The 27,206-nt window shown below is 36.2% G+C and overlaps 1 protein-coding gene across 1 annotated transcript; it reads right to left on the reverse strand.

Moving 5' to 3' along the window:
* Positions 1-199: 199 nt before the first annotated feature.
* Positions 200-25,583, reverse strand: Fpps (Farnesyl pyrophosphate synthase). The gene is made up of 11 exons (XM_074097631.1): positions 25,049-25,583; positions 23,822-23,990; positions 22,632-22,772; positions 19,734-19,937; positions 15,136-15,375; positions 14,661-14,953; positions 8,130-8,286; positions 6,673-6,813; positions 4,444-4,647; positions 4,098-4,337; positions 200-2,713 (listed from the first exon to the last, which is right to left on the reverse strand). Exons 1-11 carry the CDS (start codon positions 25,243-25,245, stop codon positions 2,378-2,380), a joined length of 2,322 nt encoding a protein of 773 aa, XP_073953732.1. The 5' UTR covers positions 25,246-25,583; the 3' UTR covers positions 200-2,377.
* Positions 25,584-27,206: the final 1,623 nt, after the last annotated feature.

Genomic DNA, 27,206 nt, shown 5'->3' on the forward strand with positions numbered 1-27,206 from the left:
CTGTACTTTAGAAAGAAAAACGCGCTGTCGAAGCTCCTTTCCGAAACGCGCGTCGCATTAAAAAACGCGTTATGCAAATCCTCTTTTACCAGTTGGTTATTTGTTGTTTGTGTAAAATTTAACCAAATTGTTCTCACACACCATACACACCTTTTAAATAAGGCGTTTATACTTTGTCACAAGAAAAAAAAACAATATTTTTTTCAGTCACAAAATAATATATTCAATTAATAAACATTTTAACACTTAAGAACAACAGACAATACAACATAATGGAACCTCCTGGAACCTTGAACCTTGCTGCAATCTCTGACTGAATACGTTTATTATAAAAAAGTTTATTGCGGAAGGATTCTATAGCAGCTTGTTTATTAAATTTATTGACTTTAAATAGCAGCGGATAGGAAAGAAACACGGATTTTGTACTACGAGAAAACACCTGTAAAACAAGTTCCGTATTTTATGTTATGAATGTTATGAAACGGGCCAAGTCTAGGCAAAGTCCATGATTTTCCGTTGATAGTGTTTAGTTGGAAAATTTGGAACCAACTAAATAAGAAAGACTTCTTCATAAAACGATATAATTATTTAAAATATTTAAATCATTATTATTGTTATTATTTTGCATAGAATAAATTGACTAAAGTATGAGGTACATTCATCATGGTACATACTAAATTATATGACTTAAAGAAAATTACCCTCCCCCTTCTTAAATTTAATTAATTCAACATGTTGACTTGAGAAATTCCTGCTTTAATTTTCAATAGAAAATAATTATATAAAATCATCGCAAAAAAATATTGCGCTAATATCAAGCTAAAACTTACTTTCTGAGGTGAGGTAAATACTTAAATTTTACTTTCCCACGTGTTCCTAAGTCGTGAATGAAACTAAATATTTCATAAATAAATTATCTTGCCTACTTCCGTAAATTCGTATGTAATCCGTATAGTTACCAGAATTAAATATTTTTTTTTGAGAAATAAATAAACATTTTATGTAAAACTAAACAAACTGGGGAAAATAAATTTGTAAAGATATTGAGCAAAAAAAACTTATATAATTTCGCACCTATATATCACCACGCGGACGAAGTTATAAAATAAAATGTCGCACAGATTTGCGCATAGATGGCGCTCTGTGATAAAATATTTGTAATGTATTTGGAAATAGCTACCTCGAGAGCACATTGCGAAATTTCGCTTTGTACGCCATAGCTGGCTCGGTTCGGTGTATAATATGTTTAAAATTCTAATAAGTCTCAGTTGTGATGAAGTGTGTTCAAGATATAGCCAGTTAAAGTTTCGCGCGGCTTGACGTCACAGGCCCCCACTCACGAACTTTGACGTGCTGCATCTTTGTAATTTTTTTCTCGATTGACAAACAAAAGAAAAAATATGTGTCCAATATTTTCTACCAATCGAACTGGACTTCGAAACGGACTAAATAGAATATTTTTGGTTACCCAGGAAACTACTTACCTGATGAGGGTTTTCCGACAGGCGAAATATCGCTAGATGGCATTAGTATCGCGAGGTCCGTTTGACGTTTCAGCAGGGCTACTACGAAACTCGAAACTCGAAGTTCGTGTCGTGCGGTCCCTCTGACACTTATACTATTTAATACGAGAGCGAGGGCCGGTACGATACGAACTTCGAGTTTCGTAGTAGCCCTGCAGTCTTGCTTGCGATTGGCTCTTTTTTTTTTTTTAATGGCTTTCACTCTTGCTGTTTTTAGCAACGTGGCTCGTTTAGTTATTTAATTAACCAATCACAAACATGACGCAAATGTCAAACGGACCTCACGATAGTAACTCTAGCGATATTTCGCCTGTCGGAAAAACCTCGTTCCTGGAGCCCAGCTTTACCTTTTCTATTTATTTTTTTCAATCTGATTTAATGAGGGCTATCGTTTTTTGTTTCACTAGATGGCGCACTGTTGCGTGAGGTTTTTAAGTGTGGCTTTCAGAGTCTGTTATTACGGGCGTTAAAACAAAGTTTAGATTAAAATCATATTTAAAACACCTTAAAACCGTACCATAAAAATATCCAGCAACCAGTGTTGGTTAGTCCCGTTTTGTTCGGAAAAAAAGGGAGGACAAAATTTTCCAAAAGACAAAAATGTTTCAAAACACAGACATTCATTGCCCCGTAACGCATAATTGCCATAATTAATTTCAGGTAATGCAAAATATTCACAAAAAAAATCTAATTATAAATAAACCCGCGTAGCTCACCCAAAAACTATGAGATTTGACATTTCGGAGACCTCACGCTACACTAGCGCCTCTAGCGGCGAATTCATTCGCGATAGCCCTCATTACGGTACATTAAATAAAACTTTCGGACTTGCAACCTCCCGATAGATCCCACAATCAATGATTCCTCTTATAAATCATATGAATAAGCCGTACGAACAACGCCGGTGACAGTTCGCTAGGCAAGCCGTGAGCCTGCTTTATCAACGACTCGTACATCCTTGTTTCCTCTTGAGCATACAGTTCAGGCAGCTGAAGTTGCTTGTATAATTCCTTAATACGCTCGATGTGCGCTGGCTCTTTACTACCGTAGCAAGTCGTGAAGACGATTTTTTGGGAGGCGCTACACCGCTGCAAAGCCATTACAGCTAGCCAAGAGCACTTCGCTTCTTGTATGTCTGTACCCATTTTACCTGTTAGTGACTCGTCGCCGTAACAGTCTATGTAGTCGTCCTGTAACAAAATTAAGAGCTCAATAGTCGGAAAAAGAAATAATAGGAAAACAATTAGACGCAGTTTTGCATCAGCGGGAGACGGTTGTATAGTTGACACCATAAATCAATGAAGGGTTCTGTGATAGGCTTGTTGGCGTTAGCAGTGTCTCCAACTCTATAAAATTACGGTGTTGCTGGTCTAAAATTACGGTAGATATGAAAATCGCCTATTCCCAGGTGGGGTTGGTGTACGACCCCGTGTTTGTTGACCTGGAATGAACGACACCGATCCACGACCTGATAATTGAAACCCTTATGACGATTACATGAAGGTTTGAATTGTCAGGTCGAGCGTTTTTTGTCATGCATTCCGGGTCAACAATTGCGGGTTGTACTTTAACCGCACGCCCATTGGAGCGTCTTGCCATTATAGAAATAAGGACACGGATGAAATTACGGCAGAATGTGGTACTGTAATAATATGTTTACGTAGGTGGTATATCTAGAAAAATTACGATAGGTCTACCGTAATTACGGCGCGGTTGGAGACACTGGGCGCTAGTATCGTCTTAAGGGCGGTAAATAAGGAATTACGAACGAGAGTCTATTAGAAGCCCGAAGTCGAAGACTGAGGGCTTTAATGAGTCGATGTTCGTAATTCTAGTACCGCCCGTGCGACATACAATGTTTTTCATCACATTTGCGAGTAAAATTGTATATTTGTAAAAGAAAAACTAATATTTTATCAAAAATTGCCGATACCGCTGATTGCGCTCTTGGCAATCCGCAGCATGTGCATGGCGTGCGTGTGCAGCGCGCGCGCGGAGCAGCAGCACACCATGCAGTAACAAACTCATTTACCGACCTTGGGCTTCATGGCATGAAAATTAGTACGGGCAATGACTCATTTACCGACCACGGGTTTCATGACAAGCACATTAAGGTCGAGGGTTTTGCTAGGGTGGGCTGCATGTAATTACACTGTTTACGAGCAAGTGTGATGAAAAATAACTAAATGCTTCACGATACTAACGCCATCTAGCGATATTTCGTCTGCCTTCCTGACGTTCCTTACATGAGGCACGGAATAGATACTTAATAGTACAAGTACATGAGGTGACAAACCCGGTTTCCCAATTTGGTGTGCAATAGTTATGACGTCACTTATTTGCCAACGCCATTGATTTCATATTTAAATTAAGTAAAAATCAAATCTTACAGTTCAGTTTATGAAAAATTTATTCGGCAAAATGAAGTTTTTTTTATATATTAAAGTTGTGTAGCGTAGCGTAGAACTATAAATTATTGGTCCGTGTAGCCAGCATAAGCGGTCCATCTCAAATCTTGAGGGTAAATTTTACCTATTTCTTGTCGGTTAGTTTAGGTCTGTTTATTTTACATACCTGAATTTGAAAGAATTTTCCTATTTCGAGGCACATGTCTTCAGCCTTCTGATGCAACACAGGATCAGATATATTGGCAAGCAGCATGCCAAGACAGACGGGGAGCTGGTACGTGTAATAAGCAGTCTTGTACTTGACGATAGCGTTGTACCGCTCTATCGTGAACAGACTGTAGTCGCTTTTCTGACGTCGCTCCATTGTAACGTCTAAGTGTTGCCCGATAGAAGTGTGCATGAGACTCTGGAATATTGAAGTTGCTCGAATGAGGGTTATAGGCGAAAGCGCTATTGTTCATCATGAAACGATGTGGTATGTTTAGGTACTTAAGTATGGACCTTAACTTTACCTCGTTAAAGAGTTCCACTAAGTTGGTATAAATCTTCTTATCGGCAAAATGCGCGCGTAGCACGTAGAATATCGACGAGAACATGAGTGAGGAGTCGTTTACAGCGGCCAATCCCACTTCAGGGAGTTGGTACCAGCAGGGCACCCCACGCCGGGTTGTCGACCCGTCCATTATATCATCCAGCATTACTAGGAATCCTTGTAACTGTGGATAACAGTTGTCATTTGTCTTTGAGAAACTATATAAAAGTGTTGTAACGATCTTAGCGCTATCTAGTGTCTAAAACATGCAGAATTGCTGCGACTGTTCAACAAGGATTTACCGTCGGCATAAAGCTAAGATTGTTTTAACAAACACTTATTTAATTCAGTTGCGTAGCCAAATTTTGAAATGACACTTGTGAAAATGAAAATCTAACACTACTTATAGACTGGCCAGCGAAAGCTGTATCATTTTTGAGACTGTCAAGATTGTCATATTGTCATTCTAGCCCGGCTTATATTTTGATGGGTATGTATTATAATGTATAAATTTAAAGTACATATCGGTTGAAATACATACAGTTGAAATATCGAAAATTATAAAATATAATGCATCAAAATATATAAAGTCATTTGACATAAGTTCTAAACGCATAAGCTTGAAATGCATAGTGGTCAAAATATTAATAGTTACAATGCATAATGGTTCTTAGTCATATGGCACAAAATGCATAAGTATGTTGATAATGTACCTATACGTTCAAAATACGTAAAAATAATAAAAAAGAAATAAGTAAGTAGTTAAATGAAATATCAATCAACATCTACTCGTATTCAGTATGTTTTCTATAATAGTTGAAATACATAATCGACACTGAAATTTCATAAAGAAAACTGCATAGAATACAATTTTGGTCATAGTTGAACCTAACACGCTCCTCCTCGCTACGCTCGTCGTCGCACCTTAAGTTTCTATTCAACTAATGATCAGACTTTAGTTTAAAATGCAAGGTACTTACTAAGTAATCTAAACAAAAACTCAACGCCAGAGGCCGTATTTCGCCCTCTTGTTAGACAATACGGCTAGCGATCAGTCGGTATCTTATAGGTTAGGTTAGAGTTTTGTTCAAGTGCGAAGCGCCTTAACTACGCGGAATAGGAGCTAAGCGAAGCGGAGCTCCATCGAAATTGTCTTATAGCCCTTAATTTTTCAGAACTTAACATACAAATACAACGTAAATAGACCGTATATCGTATGTATTTTATTTTGACCATTATGAAAAACATACTATAGGATTTTTAATTGATATTTCTTTCAACTATCATATATTCTGATTGTATAAATTCTGAACATATTGTGAAGTTAGTCATTTTAACAATATGTATTTCGACCAATATGAAAGACGTGCTTTATGAATTTTGTTTGTTATTTATTGTTATTTTCGGTATTTCAACTGTATGTATTTCAACCGATATGTGTTTTAAATTTATACATTACAATACGTACCCAATTTTGATACTTCTGCTATAAGAAATACTTAAATTATTTTTTGTTTAATTTAACAACCCTCAAAATGCAAAATGTTATAAGATAATGTTAGAATTAAAATGTTAGAAGATATATTCAATGCCAATCTGGTTAAAATGGTCCAAAAATTGATGCGCCTGGACTCGTAACATTCGTATTTTTCATACATATATCTGCCCCGACTCCCGACACGGGAATCGAACCCGGGACCACAACCTTCGTAGTCAGGTTCTCTAACCACTAGGCCATCTGGTCGTCAAATATTAAACATACCTAGAGTGATATGGAAATATTTTAATAAGATCTGTTTGTTGTACAGTCACCAGTACCAATATCTGACACAACAAGCGTGCATAAATATCTGATACGACTCTATTTCTAGGGCCGGAAGGACGTGTCAGATATTTTTGCACGCTCCGTTGTAGCAGATATTAATGCTGGTGACTGTACCTATGTTTGACAAATAAATTTATCATTATCATTATGAATGCGAAAGTGTGTGTGTTTGTATCTTTGTCCGTCTTTCACGTCGAAACGGAGCGACGGATCGACGTGATTTTTGGCATAGAGATAGTTTATGGGCCAGTGAAATAGGCTACATTTTATCCCGAAAAAATGCACAGTTCCCGAGGGGACAGCACGCGATAACCGAAATCCTTGCGGGCGAAGCCGCGGGCAAAAGCTAGTAATCATATAAAGATAAAAAATCCATCCACTCACTATTTCTACACACCATCCCAGCGTTTTCGCCAAATAAATAGTTTCCTCGGTTATATTTTCTGGCTTCTCTAGCATTTCATACGCAAACAATGTCGTCAGTCCTCTCGCTTTTTTGCCACCTGCTAAATTGTATTCAAGTACCTGAGTAAAAAACATAAATTTTAGTTTTAAGAATAAGAATAATTTATTGGCAATGCAATAACCGTGTACAATTATAACATGTTAAATAGTGTCAAACACTATCCATTTCGGACGTACTTACAATATTTAGTGACCTAACTTACAATTTAAAATTTAGAACAACCTATTTGTAATTTTCACAGAAATATTCATTCAGGTTGTAGAAACATTTGGTTAGTAACCATTCTTTCAGTTTCTTTAGTTATTTTATATAATTGAAAAGCAAAAAACAACACGGCTGGTCACAATTTAAAATGATCCGTATGGTGTTGGCGACTTCAATAGGGGAGGGGGTTTTTCATACAAAATGTACAACTAAAATGTGGAAATTAAATTGATATTTAAAATGATGTGTGAAATAAACTTGCAAATAATTATGCAGTACGTACCTAACTTAAAAATTACTCATCGGGTTGTGCATAATAAAATCAATAATATTAATATAAGCGTAATTTTTGTGTGATTATCCGTTCTTATTTATCTTTTACCTAGTTTACAAAATATTATGTAAGTAGTGCAATTTCGAATATATACTTCGGATTCTAGAGTAAGATTCGGTTCACGCCGGAAGCACACGAGATAATTACCTAATTTACTCTCGTGCTTTGCATAAAACTTTTCATAAACTAGATTCAAAACTGGTAAAAAATGTTGTTTATACCTAGCGAAGTACTTTAGTAAACAGTTACCTATCGTTTACGGCAGTACTTCGCTATGCACACAGATACAAATGTCACAATTATAACCGGGGTTAATTAAAACATATGCCCTGATAACTAAAGTAGGTACTTACTTGCGGACGAAGTCCCGGGCAAAAGCTAGTCATCTCATATAACATTGATAAAATAGAGACACCAAAGAAACTCACTTTTGTAACCTTCTTTTGCCAAATATGTATGAATCATCAAAAAAATTAATAACAAGTTAATACTACGTCATCTTATACCTTTAAAGAAATGGCTCCAACGATTTCGATGAAATTTCGTAGGTTTGTGGGGGGTTTCGGGGATGACAAATCGTTCTAGCTTGGTCTTATCTCTGGGAAAACGCTTATTATTGAGTTTTAGCCCTAGTAAAGCTCGGTCGGCCAGGTACTAATTCATAAATTAAGTAAATTTTACGCTGTTTATCCGCGCACAGTAAATTAAGTTTAATTCTTGATTACTTTTTAAACAGATACAGCCAATAGTGGGTTGAAAACATTAAATTCACTTACTTACAGTTGTTGAATGTTCCCTTAAAGTTAACGGAAATCAAAAATAACACGTTGTATATACCTTTTTCAGCCAATTTGCAACTTCAGGTACTTCTGTAAGCTCACTGTTGGTTGTGATTGTGTTCAGAATACTAGGAAGCACATCTTCAAAGGATTCTTTCTTAGTCTGAGTTGGTGATGCTTTCGTTGACATCTTGGAAAAATCGAATTGTTGTACACACCTGAAAATAAACACGCCTATTTAAAAAGTTACAATGTGCATGCAACATACCTAAATATTTTTTTACAACTCTCCTTCAGAAAAGTAACTTTTCCTCCCTGACGAGTGGGAGCAAAGTGCAACTTTTATGTTCAAGGCTTTTCTAAGTGTTTATTGCAAATGCAATTTTTTTAAGTTGAAAAACCACGTCATTTTCTATGCTGGTTGTTCTTTAATAATATTTAGAATTTATTTTTTTCAAGTTTCTTAATGCTTGGTGTGAAAAGTTGTATGAGCAACTCGGGAGCAAAATTATTTTCATCTTGGGCGTTAACACTTGAATCCCTTATTACGCTCAGGATTATATTGTAGAATCCTTCGCTACATTCTGGATTCAATGTATGCCCTCGCCGTAAATACATCGTTTTGCTCCCTTGTGACACAAATAACTATTATCGAACATCACACCAAAAAAAAGAATTCTCTTTCTGGCTACGTACGCACTAATGCAGCTTACTACATAAGAGCGTGGTTTTGGCGAGGATAGCCGCAAAGTGCGTACGTGGGTAGAAAGAGAAACATAGATAAGGTAGGGAAAGGCTGTTACAAATTTGGGCTCATTTAAATTATCCTTAAGCTGTCCCCACTGAGTGAGCTGCCTTGCATCGCAAACATATAGTATAACTGCTTTATACTATAAGGCATGATTTTACTGGTTGTACCTTGTTTTGCCTAACAACTTTTTGCCTATTTTCAGTTTGCCTAATGTTAGATAAACTAATATTACAACCTAATGTTCCATTTTACCCAATTTTCATTTTAGTGAGTCATTTTACATACAACTTACTTTACATAATTTTGTTTCGCCTAATTTTAAACTACCTACTATTTTTATTTTGTATAAACTCATTTGATATAATGTTTGACTGACATAATTATATTTTGCCTAACGTACATGTCACATAATTTCATTTTGCATAAACTTATTCCATATAACGTTTGATTGATATAATTACTTTTTGGCTAACATACATTTAGCATAATTTCATTTTGCATAAACTTATTTCGTATAATTTTTGTCTGACATAATTTTATTTTTTCTAACATAAATGTCGGTTAATTTTATTTATTCTAATCACGGTTAATCCGAATTCATAATGATAACGTTAGTTAATTCTAAAAAGTTTAGTATTATTAAACAAAGTCGGTTCTGGCGCTTCGCCGGCCGCTGCCGCGGCACGCTCGCTTCGCTCGCTCGGCTCGCGCATTGTAGTGTCGCAGTTCTACCTAACGCTGCTCCTCGCTTCGCTCGTCGTCGTACCTATTCCCTGTATGTTTAGTATTGTTATTTGCTTAAACCAAAAAAAAAATAGTAGAATATTATGGATTAATTTATTTCAATTTTAACCTACCTAATTGACCTTATTTTATAATAAACATTTAGGTACCAAAATTAGGCATAACGTTAGTAAGCAAAACAAATATTATGATAATTCAATATTAGACCATCCAATGTTAGTTAAAACGTTATTCGGCTATATGATGATTAGTTAAAATGAGAATCGACAGTGAGTTTTCGATAAAATAATATTCGGCAAAACAAGAGTTATGCAAATGATATTAGTTAAAACGTTATTCGGCTATATGATGATTAGTTAAAATAAGAATCGACAGTGAATTTTCGATAAAATAATATTCGACAAAACAAGAGTTATGCAAATGATCACTTAGTAAAAATAAAAATTCGACAAAATAAAAATTATGAATAATGAAATTATACAAATTGACTTTAGACAAACTATTCATTATAGTAAAAGTTGTTAGACAAAGTGAAATTAGGCAAAACATTTTTAGACAAGTCAAGGGAATACCGATTTTACTATACCACAGGATTCAAAATAGCTCAATCATTGGGGACCCAGCTTCGGTACGGACAGTTTGAATTAATTTACAGTCACAATACCCCTGTCACCGCAACAAGTGCAAAAGGCAACTGACAGAAAAATACCATGTAGTCAGAAGCATTAGAAAAGCAGAGGCTGTATTGTACAATGTGCAGACACACACAACAAGAGAGAGGGGTATACGATTTTAGGTTCTACTTCCTTGCTGCCTACTATACTGTGTTATACAAACCGGATATTTGAAGTGTTGTAATTTATTTTCAAATTCACATTGGTGTGTAAAAGTGATTTTAAATTTACATTTCTGCATTGAGAGGCAAGACGCAAGCACTTGTTTAGCCTCATGATGTAAAACTACACCAATGTATGTAACTAAGGAATAAGAATTAATAACTGAAGAGATGACTACTCCCAACAGTGTGTTAAGGCAGACTGTACAAAGAATTTGTAACAAAGACAAATAATGTATAACCAGGTGCTACATTTAAATAAGAATGCAGTTGTTTATCATAGATTTGAAAAGAATTCATAGACTTCTTATCTTTTTAAATATCAAATGTGTGTTATGGAAAAAAGGTGAGAGATCAACTTATTTTTGGTACAATGATTTCACATAAGTTAATTCTTAAGGTTTTAGGCATACTATTCAGTACTTCAAGAGTTAATTTTGTACTAACCTGTTGCTTAATCAAATAATAATTAACATCATATTTGGTCAGGTGTTCATAATCATTTGCGAGTATGTCTCAATAACAAGGTAAGTATCTAATTAATACTTAATTTACAGAAATAGTTCCACTTGTGTTTCATAATGTTAATATAGGGCTTACAGGTAGTTAGGGTTCCGTAGTCAACTAGGAACCCTTATAGTTTCGCCATGTCTGTCTGTCTGTCTGTCCGCGGGTAACCTCGGAGACCGTTAGTACTAGAAAGCTGCAATTTGACACGAATATACATATCAGTCACGCCGATAAAGTGGTACAATAAAAAAAAGTAAAATACTTTTTTTAGGGTACCTCCCATAGACGTAAAGTGGGGGTGTTTTTTTTTTCTCAACTAACCCTATATTGTGGGGTATCGTTGGATAGGTCTTTTAAAACCATTGCGGGGTTGCTAGGACAATTTTTTTATTCAGTGATTTGTTTGCGAAATATTCAACTTTAAAGGGCAAAGGGCAAAAAATAAAACTGCTTTATTCGCTTCTGTCGCTCCCTTTGATCTGTTTTGTAATGTCTAAGCATTTTGTACTGTCTCTACGTTTTGTGCTGTCTCTATGTTTTGTGTATGTCTATTCCAGGTACGCAACAAACTCGCTACTAAATACAACCCCCGTTTAGAAAAAACTTTATTAACCGGTCAGACACATGTATACTTTGCTGCTGTCAGGTGTCATTGGCAGTAATGGTTGCTAACCTAAAGCGACCGGTGGCCATTAAGCAAAAAGTTGAAGTTGAAATTACTTAAGTTTGGAATAGATACATTTTGTTTTGTTTTTGTTTTATTCTTTATTTCAACTCCAAATTTTGTTACTTTTACGGTCATTCCGTAAAAAACCCATATTGAAAATACAAACTGAAACATAGATGCACAGAAAAACCAGGAAAAGAGACCAGCGCTGGGAATCGAACCCAGGTCTCAGCATTCCGTGTCCAGTGGTGTAGCAGTATAGCATGCAGCTCGGAATGCTGAGGACCTGGGTATGATTCCCAGCGCTGGTCTCTTTTTCTGGTTTTTCTGTGCATGTATGTTTCGGTTTGTATTTTTGATAAGGAATACTGTGTTTTTTATGATTGTATTAGCTTAATACAATTTAATGATATATTGCTCATATATATCATAGCGATAGATTTGTACAAATTTTATGGTTACCTACCTATCATTATGATTCTTGTGATACAAACAACAACATATATAGTGCCTTCTGTATAAACAATTACATGGCATTTAATATATATAAAATTTCTTTTAGCAGGATAGATCCATTATTTGCCGGATAGGGCCATAGCCTGACGATAAAATAAAACCAAATATACTATAAAGCTAAGCTACCATAATATAGATACAAAGTAAAGCCCTCAACATCTTTGATACAAGATTTTGTTTGAGGAGCAGGGCTCTGCTCACACTGAATATTTACATAAATACCTACAAATTTGGACGGAACACTTGATGCGCGAATTCGACTCGCGCTTGCTAGGTTTTTGGATCTGAATAAGTACATTTTTTTGTCGCGAATATTTAATATTTTGTTTAATAACATTAAAACTAATGCACTCAATTATAAATTTGTACGCCAGTCTGTTGGCATAATGTGGCGATCTTATGACTGTATAACTCTAAGACCTTGATTGAAACCCACTATTAACAAATAAAATATTTCATTTCATTTCATTTCATTTAATATTTTTTCATGTTCAAAATGCGTTGCTAATATGACAGATACCGCCCTATAAAATTAAAATTTATTATTGTACCTAACGGAATTTCGGCATTCAATTTGAGATTTTCCTTTTTATGATAAAAATACACTCACCTGGATGCATGTTTGTGTTTTCTGTATATAGAGCTGCTAGTTCTGTTTATAAATCGGAGTATGCTTGAAGTATTCATCTTCAAATTTAAATTTGGCCTACTGAACTAACTTTCTCCTGTTTGATGACCGAATTCCGCTGATTATTTCTGCTATATAACTGAACATGTAGACAAAACTGTTAATAAAATGGCTCTAATAGTTGCTGTTAACAATTTGAGTAGAAGATACTGAAGATAATAATCACATTAAGAATAATCGTAAAAGTTATAGTTAACGTAAAAAGTTAACGATACACGCAAATCAGTAGAAACCACTAATAAAAATTAAATGTTGTTGTCACTGTCAATGTCACTGTGACAGCGTCAAGGTAAATTGGGTGCCAGCCAAGTGCCAGCAGCAGGGCTACTACGAAACTCGAAACTCGAAGTTCTTGTCATTTGTGGTCCCTCTGACACTTAAACTATTTACAATGAGAGCGAGAGGGACGATACGATACGAACTTCGAGTTTCATAGTAGCCCTTTAGTTGCTTGTTGCGTTTAAAAATGCCCGTTCTTAAAATCATCTCGAGCAGTTTTTGGTGTTTAAGTCATCAATTTAAAAGCGTGTTGCGAATAAGTTGAAACTATTTATGTAGTCTTGTTTCTAAGTGTCTTGAACATCATGGGAAGACAATACGGTGTACCAACCTAAGGATTCAAGATCATTTTACGCGCGAATTTTAAATAGCATCCCCGACGTCACATTAGTTGGCAGTGCCCCCAAAGAGTTGTGATACTTTATTACTTTCTTCGTGGTACTGATTTATCCAGACTCGGATTATTTCTAGGCAGAGTTGAGAACCGGATTTCGTTGGCTGCTGGCAAAGTTTAATGATAATATTTCACTTTTATTTTAGTTAATTGGTCCTATTTTGGTACTTATTTAATGGAGTTTCTAATACAATTACAAGATCTGTTCACTCACGAAGGCGCGCCCCTGCACATTTTATAATTGTTGTTTTAATTAAACGTATCCGTACGACAAGTCTATGCGTGTCCTCAGTCGCAAGCGTCAGCCACGCACACTGAGACTAAGACAACGTGTTAGTAAGTACGAGGTGTACTCGTGCACATGGATTAATAGCTGTGGAGGTGGAGGGGCCCGCCTTCGTGAGTGAACAGATAATAAAAGCAAAACGTGATTCAGTATTTCTTTTTATTAACTATTAATATAAAATATTAAAAAATGACGACCCTTTTTTAAAGTCTACACCATACATTAAACACCTACATAACATAACTAGAGATCCTTATTAAATACAAAAAATCCAAACCTATGGACGTAGAATCGGCTTTAGCCGATCAAAAGACTCTTATGTCCACGCAATAAGAGCGAAAAATACGTCGATCAGCAGGGCTACTACGAAACTCGAAACTCGAAGTTCGTGTCGTGCGGTCCCTCTGACACTTATACTATAAATAGTTGCGAGAGCGAGAGGGACGGTACGATACGAACTTCAAGTTTCTAGTTTCGTAGTAGATCTGCAGCTCGGCCGACGGGAAACGACGTTTCCCGACGGGGAAGACGTCTTTTTCGCTCTCTTTGCGTGGACATGAAGCGTTTTTTGGTCGGCTTAAGAGGATTCCGCGTCGATAGATGTGGGGAGACCCTAAGTAAGTTATCTTATCGTACCTTTTCAAGAGCTGCATTTTATACATACAAAAAATCGTGGTTTGGTTAGTAAATAGACAATCTTCTTATTTTGTCAAACTTTTTGTTTCTTACCTAAATACATTTTATCACAACACATCCTTCTCATTCCTAAATGCTCCATTTAATAACATAACTCATAAATACAATTACATTTTTTGCTAACCGATCAACAAAACGCATCTTAATTTATTAATTTAAAAAGTCCAGCTTTTACTCAAATTAGATGTTTCGTCTGAAGATGTTGTCCAAGATTTTGAAAAATAAGTCGTGTGGGAGACCTCTGGTGACCTGTTGTATCTGTGTGCGTAGGAGGTCGTATGTGGCGTCTTCATAGACAGAGTAAGTGTGTGGGAGTTGAAGGGTCTCATACAGTTCTTTGATTTTCTCAACATCTTCTGGCTTGGAGCTGCCGTAGTGTTCCTCGAGGACATGTCTTTGCGCGGGAGACGCCCTTTGCAACGCTACGACGGCCAGCCAAGTGCATTTGCCGTCTTGAATGTCGCTGCCGTTCTTGCCTGTAACGGCGGGGTCTCCGAAACAATCTAGGAAATCATCCTGGAAAATAAATCACTAGTCAGAATTTATATTTTGACACGATACACATTAAAAACAAATTGGAAACAATGAAGCAACAAATTAAACAGTAGGTACTTCTGATCCACATGCTTATTATTTTATAAGTACCTAGTAGGTATAGTTATATGGGTAGACTATTTAGGTTAATAACTTCAACAAACCTGTATCTGGAAGAACTGCCCCATCTCCAACAGAATAGTCTTTGCTTGTCTGTGTGTCTCCAGGTCATCAACCCCTGACATCAGCAACGCCAGGCCCACTGGCATTTGGAAAGTGTGGTATGCTGTCTTGTACTTGGCGATCGTCAGATATTTTTCCATGGTGAACTGGGAGAGATCTGGTTTGTCAGTTTTGGCCATGGCCTTTTCTAAGAACTGGCCGGTTGAGCACTTTAGGAGCATCTGGAAAAATCATTAAAAATAAAACATTAAATTAAAAAAATCAAAAAAATAAGTCTAGTGGTCTAGAACTCTGTTAAGTAGCTAATTTAAAGTTCAACAGTCGGGACCCAATTACTAAGAGTATTTGAGGTTGATGTCAGGTGCCAGCCAGCGGGTTTCGAGGAGCCCCGGCGTGTCTGGTGCCTGCTGAACAGAATCAGGACAGAGGTTGGTAAATGTGCGTCCCTGTGGCACAAGTGGGAGTGGTGCAGTCACCACGGTGTCCGTGTGGCTGCCCGGAGCAAACAGTCCCGGCATTTGGTCTTTGAGTGCCCAATCACCAAATTTAGCGGGCAAGCGGCAGACATTTAAAACCCTCTCGACAGATGCACTAGGATACCTTAAATCTAGCCTATTAAATGTTTAGTTTAAGTGAAGAACCAGAAGCCATACGATAAATAAATAATCGTCACGATTTAAATGGGTCCCGACTGTTGAACTATTAAGACTGTTAAATTAGATATTTAACAGAGTTCTAGACCACTAGACGTATTTTCTTCGTTTTAGTGTTGGCAGCCGGTCGGGTTTTTTGTTTTTTTTTTTAATTTACACTTTTTTGATATTTATGTGAAAACGGTAGATTAAAAGTACATACATACATACTCAACATAATCCTCCTTCGGGCAGTCGGGTAAAAATGCTCAAGTTTAATTGTCTATCTACTTAAACCTATAACGGCAGTCTTGAATTGGATCGAAGTATGTAAGGCTATTGTAAAATATGAAAAACCTTAAAGATATTGGAAATATTAAATACCTTAATCATCAAACTGTTTAGCGGATTCAAGCTAAATTTGCTATTATATTCAACCCGAGTGCGTAAAACATGTATGGGTTTTTCAGCATAAAATTAAGAGGACGAACAGGTTGAAAGGTGCCTAGCGTTAAACGATTATGATAATCCTGAGCGCGATAAATCCAATCATCCACTTGTCTAAAGTTCAGTTGATACAGTAAACAGCGTCATAATCTATTGAAAATACCTACAGTTTACCATGGGAATCTGAAGGGCAATTCTGTTTGATTGATCTAACTTCGCGCCGCTATGAAAATGTCTGAATTATTATACTTAACTCAATTGTTTCGTTGCAAAATCATTATTTTAGTATGCGTGAGATTGGATAATTCATTTATTATTAATCACTACTTATCAGATGATAAGTGTAAAACAGAAAAGTAGGTAAATTTACAAGTAATATGTAGGTTAGAAACTTGATATTGACTTAGGTATCAGCAATAATCAGCATGTCGTCACTGTCATGCCACACATAAGTGAAAGGGGGATTGTATCAAAACATTGTGTTGTGTTGCGATAAAGGAAATAAGTTTATCGTATGACGGCTTTATTGGATGAATAAGAATTAAGAATATACACGATAGGTATCCAAAACAAGCACGTGTTTTGTACAGTATTAGATATCTTACAATTAGGTCGACTGTTCAACTAGGAAATCATCATATTTTGAAGGCTAATTGTTAGAGTTTATATTGTGAATACACCGGTAATTACGTATTGTTTGTTCTAAGTCCGTATGTAATACGCTTTGAAATACCTGTCGAAGTTTAGAGCTCTGTGCCCTTAGTGTAAATTTTCGGTTACAAAATACGTCTCGATCGCGTTCGCGTTGAAATCTCAGTTTGTATAGAAACACGGACATCGCAAACGATCCGCTAGAGGCGCTGTTCGTGTTTCCATATAAATTGAGATTTTAACGTGAACGCGATCGAGACGTATTTTGTAACCGAAAACTTACACTAGGGGTACTGATAAAGTCTATACGATACAGATAGTTACAACGTTTTACCACGTATTACTTATCTTATTAGTCTAGGTATATCAAAGAAAGATATTTTTGTACGAGTGGTACCAAAGTGACAGTGTGCAAAAAATATTGAAACTGGTAGGTACCTACAATTCAATATTTGGTCGGATATGTATGATCGATCACACTCATCTAAGTCAAATGTCAAAGTACTGATGATGAATAAAAGTTGTTTATCTTAGCCGATAGTAACTTTAACTACAGTGCATAAGTACCTTAATCTTATAATAGTATATGATAATGTATGCATATCTAATCTAAAAATATATTATAATTAGTTTCAAGCTAAAGCGCTCTTATTCTTAATAAAAATTAACTACCCTTTGTGAGTGAGTGGCATGACTAGCCCATCGCTGGATAAGTAGGTATAAACCATAAACTAAATATTACTAGCGTAAATAGACTAACAGTGGTGCGAGTGAAGAAATCGATCCTTACGGCATAAGCTATGTGTGGGAAAGAGATAAAATCAAAATGACAGTGTGACCCGTTTTGAATCAGTGAGCCTCCTTTCGCCTCCTGTCAAAATTTTCTTCGTATTTGTTTTGTTTTTTTTCTGCAATCCTTTCGATTTTTTGCATAAAACGGTAGGATTCCAGAATGGTGTCGTGTTCTGTTTTGAGTTGCGATACAACCTACTGCAATAACCCAAATAAACTATACATTTCACAAGTACCATTTTCATAGCTCTTATTTTCATTGAATGTATTCTCAAATTTACTTATTAATATGCTAATATGAAGCGGTAAACAGTCTATTTCAGAAAAATGGCTTGATTTATAATAATTATGTGTTAAATAAAAATATATTGTGTCCGTGAACTTGAGCACTTACGGCGTAGAGTTTGAATATTTTTTATCGATACCTATATCGATATTCTTCCAATAAAGTTTTGTACAAAAATTTGTACTCTGCTTTTCTCCGATTTAAAGATTTGAGAAAATAAAAGTAAAATAACTTAACATTGAGAATTTAATTATTTTAAGTAAATAAAATAATAACTATTTGTTTACAAACAAAAATTCAGTGTTTTGTTTTTAGGGTTCCGTACCCAAATGGTGCCATACGGGACCCTATACTAAGCCTCCTCTGTCTGTCTGTCTGTGCGTCTGTCTGTCGCAGAGCTGTATCGTATAACCGTGTAAAGTCAATTTAGCGATAATTTTCATACGTTTCGTTCGAGTCATTTTTAATATTGAGATAACAATTGGACTTTTGTGCCACGCTAACTAAAAATACCTTAAGTGTTAATTAAAGCTAGTAGGTACATACGTATCTTGTTTGTGTTTTATTCATAGCTTACTATTTACACTCTTGACATACGAATATAGGTACCTACCTAACTGTCTAGTGTAAAGTTAACGACGAGTGACATGAGTGGGAGTGACAGATATTTCCTGGCTTTTTTTTTAAATTTAGAAATGTTTATGAAGTTTCTAGTACCTACTTTACTGCAACAGCCCTTAAGATTTATTTGTATTGTGTAGGTACCTTACCTATATGACGATACCGGATATACGGGGATACCGGGGATACGGTACCTATGGTTATCGACAACTCATATTTAGCAGTGAGGGCAACTCTAAAACTCACACAGACCTTTACAAATTTACACAACAGGCCCATCTCACTTTCGGTCACGCTGTCAAGCAAGGTCGGTTCGAGTAGTAATATTAAGTTTATGGTATAAACAATAAACTGACATACGATAGGTAAGTAATAGACATGCATGAGGTTCGACAAATTAAATTAAACCCGTGATGAATTTATATTTACGTCTTAAATCGAGCCCAGTATTTTATACTATAACTACGTAAGTACTCGTTAAAATTATATTTTTATCCAACTGCCCGAAGGAGGGTTAGATATATTTAATTTTAATGTCCATGGAACCCTATTCCCACCGGCTTGTCCAATATTTACATAATAGGACAACAAGACTTGGACTCTATTCTATGTCCTGTTGTTCTATTATATAAATAATCCAGTCATAGAGGGGTTCAGAAAGGTGTACTTAAACTATATTTGCTTCGGCTATATCACGGAAATATCTGACGCAAGACGCAACGCTATTGGTAAGTAAGTTGGTACTATTGTTTCCTTGTGACATTTGCCTCATCGAGTAAACTTCCCTTTGCTGAAACCTTTCAAGCTGTTTTTCCTTTTTCCGGCGTGCAAATCGTAAGTCATGAAAGACAACCAAGCAACCTTACCAACAGGTTATTGTAAATAAAAATTATGACTATGCATAAGGAACTTTCATCATCATCATATCAGCCGTAGGACGTCCACTGTAGAACATAGGGATACCCCATATGTACCTCCAGCTGCTTCGGTTGGAAGCGGCTTACATCCACAGTGAACCCGCGGCTTTAACCAGGTCGTCCATCTCGTTAGTGGAAGTCTTACGCTGCGCTTGCTTATTGTGATGATTTTATTACGATCATACCTAAAGACAGTAGAGAAAACAGTAGGTTCATTTGAAAACAAATCTCACCTCATTGAACATTTCGATCACATTCTTGTAGTATGGCTTGGCGTGGAAGTGTTTTTTGAGCGTGGAGTACATGGCGGACTGGACTAGGATGGCATCATTTATGCTGCTAAGGCCAACATCTGGCCGTCGGTGCCAAGCTGGCGCGCCGCGGCGCATCTCCGTGCCCTCCATTATGTCGTTTAGCAGCAGTTGGTGCGTGTGGAACTGGAAAGAGGAGATGGTTAGACCACATTTTATAAAGTCTTGCCACTACAACTAAAGCCGGGTTTAGACTTGCAAGAAAAATCGTGCAAGTTGCATTACATTGCGAGGCTGTAAAGCCAACGAGTTTGTAGTGATCAATCGAGCGCCGCAGTGTAATGAAACTTGGACGATTTTTATTGCAAGTATAAACTCAGCTTAATAAGTTGCTGATCAATTGGAGGTTGGCATTAGGGATCCCAGGTAGGTCGTTTCGCAGGTATTGACCATAGCTGGATATTTAAAAAAAGATACACTATTAGGGGTAATGGCGGGGGCGGAGGAAGCGCGAAATCGGCAACGTCGTCAAGTCAGTGAATCAAAATGAAGTGTTATCTACTTAACTATTTTCTTTGAGCCCTAAAATTGGCACCGTATCTAATAAGATATAACTGGAGCTCATTAAAGTTAATCACGGCTATATTTTCTAGACTACAAAAATACGCCCTTACCATTTTTAAGCAGCCACTGTCCATATTTAAGACGGCTTTATACTTAGCTAACTAGCTTAACCTTGAAACTTCGTCTGCCAAGCATTCGTTACCGATATCCCGCGGGAATCCTGTACATTTTTGGGATAAAAACTATCCCATGTCGTTTCCAGAGACTCAATAGTACCTCCATGCCAAATCTTAGACATAAATCGTTTCATCGGTTTGATCGTGAAGTTAAGAGGTAAAAAGAGTTACTTTCGCAATTATAATATTAGTAAAGATTATTACTGCATCAGCACTGTTTTAACTTCACAATTGAGTACATAAATGAATTGTAATTAGTTAGCCGTAAATATTATTAGACATAGGTACCTACTACGCTGTACCTGCATGCCACTTAAGTTAAGTGACTTAACTAGTAACTAAGTACGAATGTCGGTATTACGAAACTGTTCAACGCGAGTTCATAGATAGGCTACCTACCTCTAGTATTTAGTATAAAATATCTGTGTACGAGGAGAAAGATTAGGTATGCCTCACTAGATATACTGTGTACCACTACCTATTTTAGATCCGTGCGTACGTCGCATCGCAATCCGTGATATAAATGTAAATAAACCAATTTAAATTCCGTCTGCTACAATTTGAAACTGGTTCCTAACAAAAACTTGAGATTATAATATAACAAAAACTGTCTATCTGCTTTTTGATTTAAGTCTAACAATGTGTGATCAGGCTGGATTCGCAAAAAAAATAACCTTGAAACATAACCAGTTTCTAATCCAAGAGATACAGATAGCCAAGTTTATAAACAAGTTCTATTTTAATCTTTTAAACACCCTGGTTTCTAAACGAAAGCGCAGTTTGCACGGCTTGCTGCTGTACCTACCAAGGTACCTAGCAGTTTTAATGAGCGTATCATACCTAAGCATACAGTTTAGGGATATTGCGACATTGAGTAGCTCTAGCCGACTCTTTATGTATGTGCTAAGTAGTATTGAATTTGGTGTGCAAAAAGTATCCAAGCTGATAATATTATTGCTGAAACTTACATAGAGCAGAATAAATAATCACTCGAACCACCAGCACCATAACGGAATCAGTCATTTGACTATTTAATAAAAAAGACCTTAGTCTCTGACATTTTCGATAGGACCTTACCTCCTAGACACTGCGACAGGCTAATTGTTTTTAAATGAATTAACTAAAGCAAAGTAACAAAAGCAAATAAGTACCCTCTAACATATAATGCAAGCATTTGACGCGATGACAACACGTTCTACCGGTTTTGTTTTCAAACGTTGGCATGGGATCCGTTGTCTCCAACCGACCTTCTTGTCCATAATATGTAAATGATGCAAAACCGAGAATTTTAATCAACAACATTGCTGGCGATGTGTACAGTATTTCGGAAGATATTTCCGCACATTGAAGATATTTTAAACAGTCGCTGTCCTTTCACGATCTTTATTAACTTTGAATGCTACCATGACCAGTAAAACTTATTTTAAATCTCTGTTTTTGAAAACTGAAGTTGGTGAAGCATGCCTTGTACATACAATATACGCTGACCTATGAATGACAGGTAGGTACATATTGTTCATAACATAGTGTAATTATATTTGTACATTTACTTTAAAGATATCTCACGTTGTGCTAACAAAAGTTACGTCAAGTGATGGAATTTTATTCAATGTTTGACCTGCCCAGTTCAAATAAGTAGTTAGGTACGCGTTGTTTGTCAGTTCGTTATCGCGCCGCCGTATCCATGGCGAACGTGATAACGTCCAAACAAATACATTTAGCTGAGCTAAATGTAATTCAAGGACTTTGTTATTTTATTATACGAATTCATAATTTAGTTTTGAAACAAAATGCGCGTTTTTATACCTCCACTTGTTTTCAAACTTCCTTTAATAATCAGCTGCAAAAAGTGTTGTATATCGTAACGATCATTAGAGTAGGTATCGATATTTTCTATCTTGTTTTCTTTAAATTGCAAATCGATTCAATTAACCTATGTCGCGTACTAAAATAGTACTAAGCCCACGCCACACCATTCCAGCCAATTAAAGGAAGATCTTTCAGTGACGAGTCCCATTCCAAAAATAGACTAAGTGCCTAAGTTTATTGTGTAGTGTAGTGTACTAACACATACCACACGCTAAGCAATTATGTCGCTATTCAATACTGTAAATTAACATGTTCGGTTAGAATTAATTACCATTTCAGTGCACCATCCCATGACGTTGGCCAAGTGTACATTCTCCGGAGTGAGATTCTCAGGTTTCTCCAGCATTTTGTAGGCCAAAACTGTAGCTAACCCCCGGTTCTTCTTCCCGTTTGGAACATTGTATTGCAAAAGCTGCAACAAAAAAATGTATTCAGGACGTATCCTCATTTTCACAAGTGAAACAATACGTAATGTAGTTCATTTATTTGACCAAGTGCTGCCAAGATTTTTGCTCAGTTTGTCATCAATGTTGTGAATATAAAGGACCCGACTTTACTTTAATGGCGGTGGTGATGTCATCGCTGTTTGAGCATTAAAATTCGAACAAAACATTGATGCCTTGACCATACTATGCTTGTAATATGAACACATCATAAATTTAAAAATAAAATGCATTTGGACAAGACTACAGATACAATTTTAGTTATCAAATAATTTTATCTCCAGATATTTCACATGGTACTTAATCAAAATCGGTTTGTATTTTTCGTCTTGCAAAACAAAGCAATGTTTTCAAAAATAATTTTATGCATTTATTTGCCTCTAAAATCTGTGAAATTATTCAGTTAAAATTACTCGCAATGATGTTTCATTTAAACAGTAGGTACTATAACAGTCCATTTCAAGTACCTACACGTTAATAGCTAATAATACTTGTTTAATTCTTGTTTTCGAACAGCTTTCTCCAGCTTTCAACCATACAAGGCAAGTATAATGTTGGTAAACACATTAAATCTTTACTGGCTTTGCTACCTATAGTGCCTACTACTACAATTAAGTCTGAATGTTATAAGAAAAAATATTTGTACGCTCATTATTCCAAAATCTGAAAGGGGATGCAGTTTAAGGAAGTTGATAATTTTCTGTTTTAATTTCATATATTTTGGACGAGTTATTAATTTTGGTCTATTTTGCGGATACTGGTTTTAACATTTTTGGGATCAAACACCAAGAACTATACGAGTCGAGTATACGTAAAGTTAAACTAGAACCTAAAACAACTCAGAAACAAAAAACGATTTTGAACCAACAAAAGCAGCATGAGTTAAGCGACCATTTGAAAAGTGTTTTTCAATATTCATCTAATTATCTAAGTAAGAACTTTGATATACAGAAAAGACAGTTCTACGTCGATGAACTCAAGCTAAATGAGCCCACTGATCGACCAGCAGAAAACGTACCTTAGCCAACCATCTGCTGGCTTCTGGCACATCAACATGCTTGCTGGTCTCAGTGAGGTCCCGCACGATGTCGGGGAAGCAAGCCATGAACTCCCGGGACTGGTCTTTGGACACCGCCAGCCCTCGTGCCGCCAGGGGCATTTGCTGAGGAGTCAGGGTCGACAGGAATCTAGAGACCAGAAACATTCGCTTACTCAAACATTGTCAGTGTAAGTCGAAGTAGTGGCTATAGATATACTGTCTTCTTTTATAATGCTAGAATCGGATAAAGCAACGGTTATCTATCACCAAATACACCTCCGATTTACATTATTAAAGAGTTCTTTTTGTAGTATGATTGAATATCTATTCAAATTTCTTCCAGGCCTTTCGTAGTCAAACTAAAGATGATATTACAATGGTAAGGGAAATAATTAAAAATACGTAAAATATATTTAATAGATATTTTCAAATAATGTTACTTCTGTGGTTGTCCTGGCATTCTAAAAGTAACGGGACTAGTGCACGCAGAAACCGTCACACGTCGTCTGATGCGAGCTAAAGGCACGCAGTGATATAAAGCATCAGTTTTTGCAACTTTGTAAAAGCAAGAGAACCGGCACTTGTATCTTAACTTGCACAAAGCAAACAGGCCATGACAAAAGAATGCGTAATTTTTTCTGGCTTCAAAAGTGTATAGACAGCTCGAAAAGAAAAAAAATATGATTAATTTTGAAAAGACCAATAACAACAACAACGACTCATAATCCAAAAGGAGGTTTATGCACTATTTAATTTAACCATTTTTTATAGAAAGTTTGTAATTTGAACTTGTATTTACATACTTACATCAGTTTTAACTACAAATAAAATACCGTGCATTAGTTTGCATCCGGTATTTAAATTAAGAACTACTTAATCAATAATTGATGACCACTCACATAATAGCAATTTTGATTACTATATTGTGAAAAAAAAACATTTAGAATTCCAATTTTCTAATGTAAGTACCTACCTACTTAAATAAGTACAATCATTAGCAATGTGCAGTCGTTTATCATGGCGCCTATGCATGATCGCAATTATCTACGTAACACCTTACCTAATAAGATCATAAATGACAGTTAATTGTCGATTTCAAGTGTAATAGGAGTTTTTACCTGAAAGGAATTAGAGAGCCTTGAATCGCTGAAGTTCACGACTTGAGCTAAAATAGCGTCCGCGCACGGTTACGTTGAGTTCACTGACCTGTGATATTTCTGCAGTTTGAGCAACTTCTTCGGTAGGCCGGTTTCTTCGTTGGTCGGGGTCTTGTTGGCAGGCTGGTCCAGCCGGGGTGCCATAGCGTCGGAGTTCGTCACGCTGGTAGTCTTGCTGATCTGCCGACGGAGCTCATTCTTGTAGCTCTGCACGATCTTCTCCAAGCTTCTCGTAGTTGAAAACATCTTCGTTTATTCTTCAATGTCTGATTTAAATCTTAATATTGTCAAGGCTTTTTAATTCTGTTTGATAAATTCAGTGTATCTATTAATGGTAGCGTCACTTCGCGAACGTCTAGTCAACACAAGCTCGTATGACCGACTGATTCTTTGTTGTGTTTAGCCTCCTTGCCTTGCCGGCGTTGCCGGTTTCACTATGTTCAATCACAATAAACTGTAGTGATGTCTATTCTATTTACATCTGATGCATCGATATCGATTGAATGTGTCACTAATGTGGACATTTGCGGAGCTATAAAAATCTAGAGGTATAAGCATCAAGTTTGCAGATTGATTTTAAAGATAGCCATCAAAGGCCGTAGGACAAATTTTTATTATATTTATTACATAGGTAGCTTTCAGAAACAAACACTATGAGATAACAACTAGTGTCTCCAGAACTCCTTCTAATATTATATTAAAAGAAAACTTTGTGTGTGTGTGTGTGTGTGTGTGTGTGTGTGTATATAATCATACGGTATTGTATAAAAAAAATTAAGATAGGTATTTAGTTTATAGTGAAGTTTTATTCATGGTTATATTTACTTAGTATGTGTATTCGTAGTTCAGATTAACAAAATGATTTAATAATTGTAAAAAAATACTTTGTTAGGTTAATAATAGTTGTCTTTAATATCAGTAAGCTTACAAAATAACACCTTTTAAAATAAGGAAACTAAAACCATTCTCCTAATCTCGTACTAAATGTGCGGGTGTTTAATGTAAAAATTTTGGATATTACTCGTTTTATTTTAATCAAGTTATTGATGTAATTTTACTCATAAGGTACTTTCGATTTCTGTTTAAAGTTTTTGATATCTGTAATAGTTACGGGTACGGAATAATCGACTATGCACATTTAACGATTACAACCTGTATATACTTACTACACAACTGAACGCGGGGGGTAGAACGAGTGATGCCCATTGATAGAGCGAAATAAAAGTGACGCACGTTCATCAAAGGGAAATAAGAGGTTACAGATGGGAAGCTAAATTCACTGAAAATAGATTAAGATACTACATGTCATAGTCCATTTTTTTTTACTTCTAAACATTATTAACCAAAAACCATCGCGTTGGGGGTGCGATATAAAAATAAAAGCATTTAAGTTAAATTTTTTGTTGTTTTTATCGAGCTAGCACCTGAAACTAAAATAAATGCTCGTGTCAACAAAAAATACTTTTATGTGACACCACTCAACTCAACCTAGATGGTCAATAATCGATATTCAAAACTATCGAGCACAGCACATCCCTAGACGTGGCTGCGTGCGCAGCAAAACAAACTCGTCGCCCCTCCCTCGCGCCTGCCACGCGGGCGACGTCACGTAGGCACCCGGCAACCAAACCAACCGAGCAGCCCAGCGGTATTGCTAGAGCTTCGGAAAACCTGTACATCCAAAATAATGTGGTATTTTTGACATCTCCTGAATTTACTATTACAAGTCCTATGTAAAATAATATGTATAGTTACCTAGATATAGCCAATGTTTAGCGAAGACAAAAGTAAAGATGACAAACAAATGAAAGACAAATTAAAGATGGTTGAATTTAATTTAATTAGTGTTGCAATGTAATCTGGACTGTTTATTTGGGTACAAATGGTACAATATGGCTAGTTACAATAAAAATCTTAGATTATACCTACTACCTATTTACTTTCGGTTAATTTCAGCTTAACCGTGACACACTTATTTACTGTCCTTGTATTGATAGGATAGAGACCTTCTATCCTATCAATACAAGTTTCATTAAATTTTTCGATGAGGTATTTTTTGATGAATTTTTCCTCCACTTTTTTTTTCCTTTGCTGCTGCAGTTAAGCTGCTGCCGACCAAGAGCAATGAGGGCTATCGTTTTTTGTCTCACTAGATGGCGCACTGTTGCGTGAGGTTTTTAAGTATGGCTTTCAAAGTCTGTTATTAC

This window comes from Choristoneura fumiferana, chromosome 14 (genome assembly GCF_025370935.1).
Source record: "Choristoneura fumiferana chromosome 14, NRCan_CFum_1, whole genome shotgun sequence".
Lineage (NCBI taxonomy): Eukaryota > Metazoa > Arthropoda > Insecta > Lepidoptera > Tortricidae > Choristoneura > Choristoneura fumiferana.

What these genes read in the sequence shown, in the direction of transcription:
- Fpps (XM_074097631.1), bottom strand. Translation starts at nt 25,245, where the DNA reads ATGTTTTCAACTACGAGAAGCTTGGAGAAGATCGTGCAGAGCTACAAG. An exon ending in CCAGCAGATGGTTGGCTAAG is followed by an intron (nt 22,773 to 23,821) that starts GTACGTTTTCTG and finishes TTTTTGTTGCAG; the next exon opens with CTTTTGCAATACAATGTTCC. An exon ending in TGGGATGGTGCACTGAAATG is followed by an intron (nt 19,938 to 22,631) that starts GTAATTAATTCT and finishes TCCTCTTTCCAG; the next exon opens with TTCCACACGCACCAACTGCT.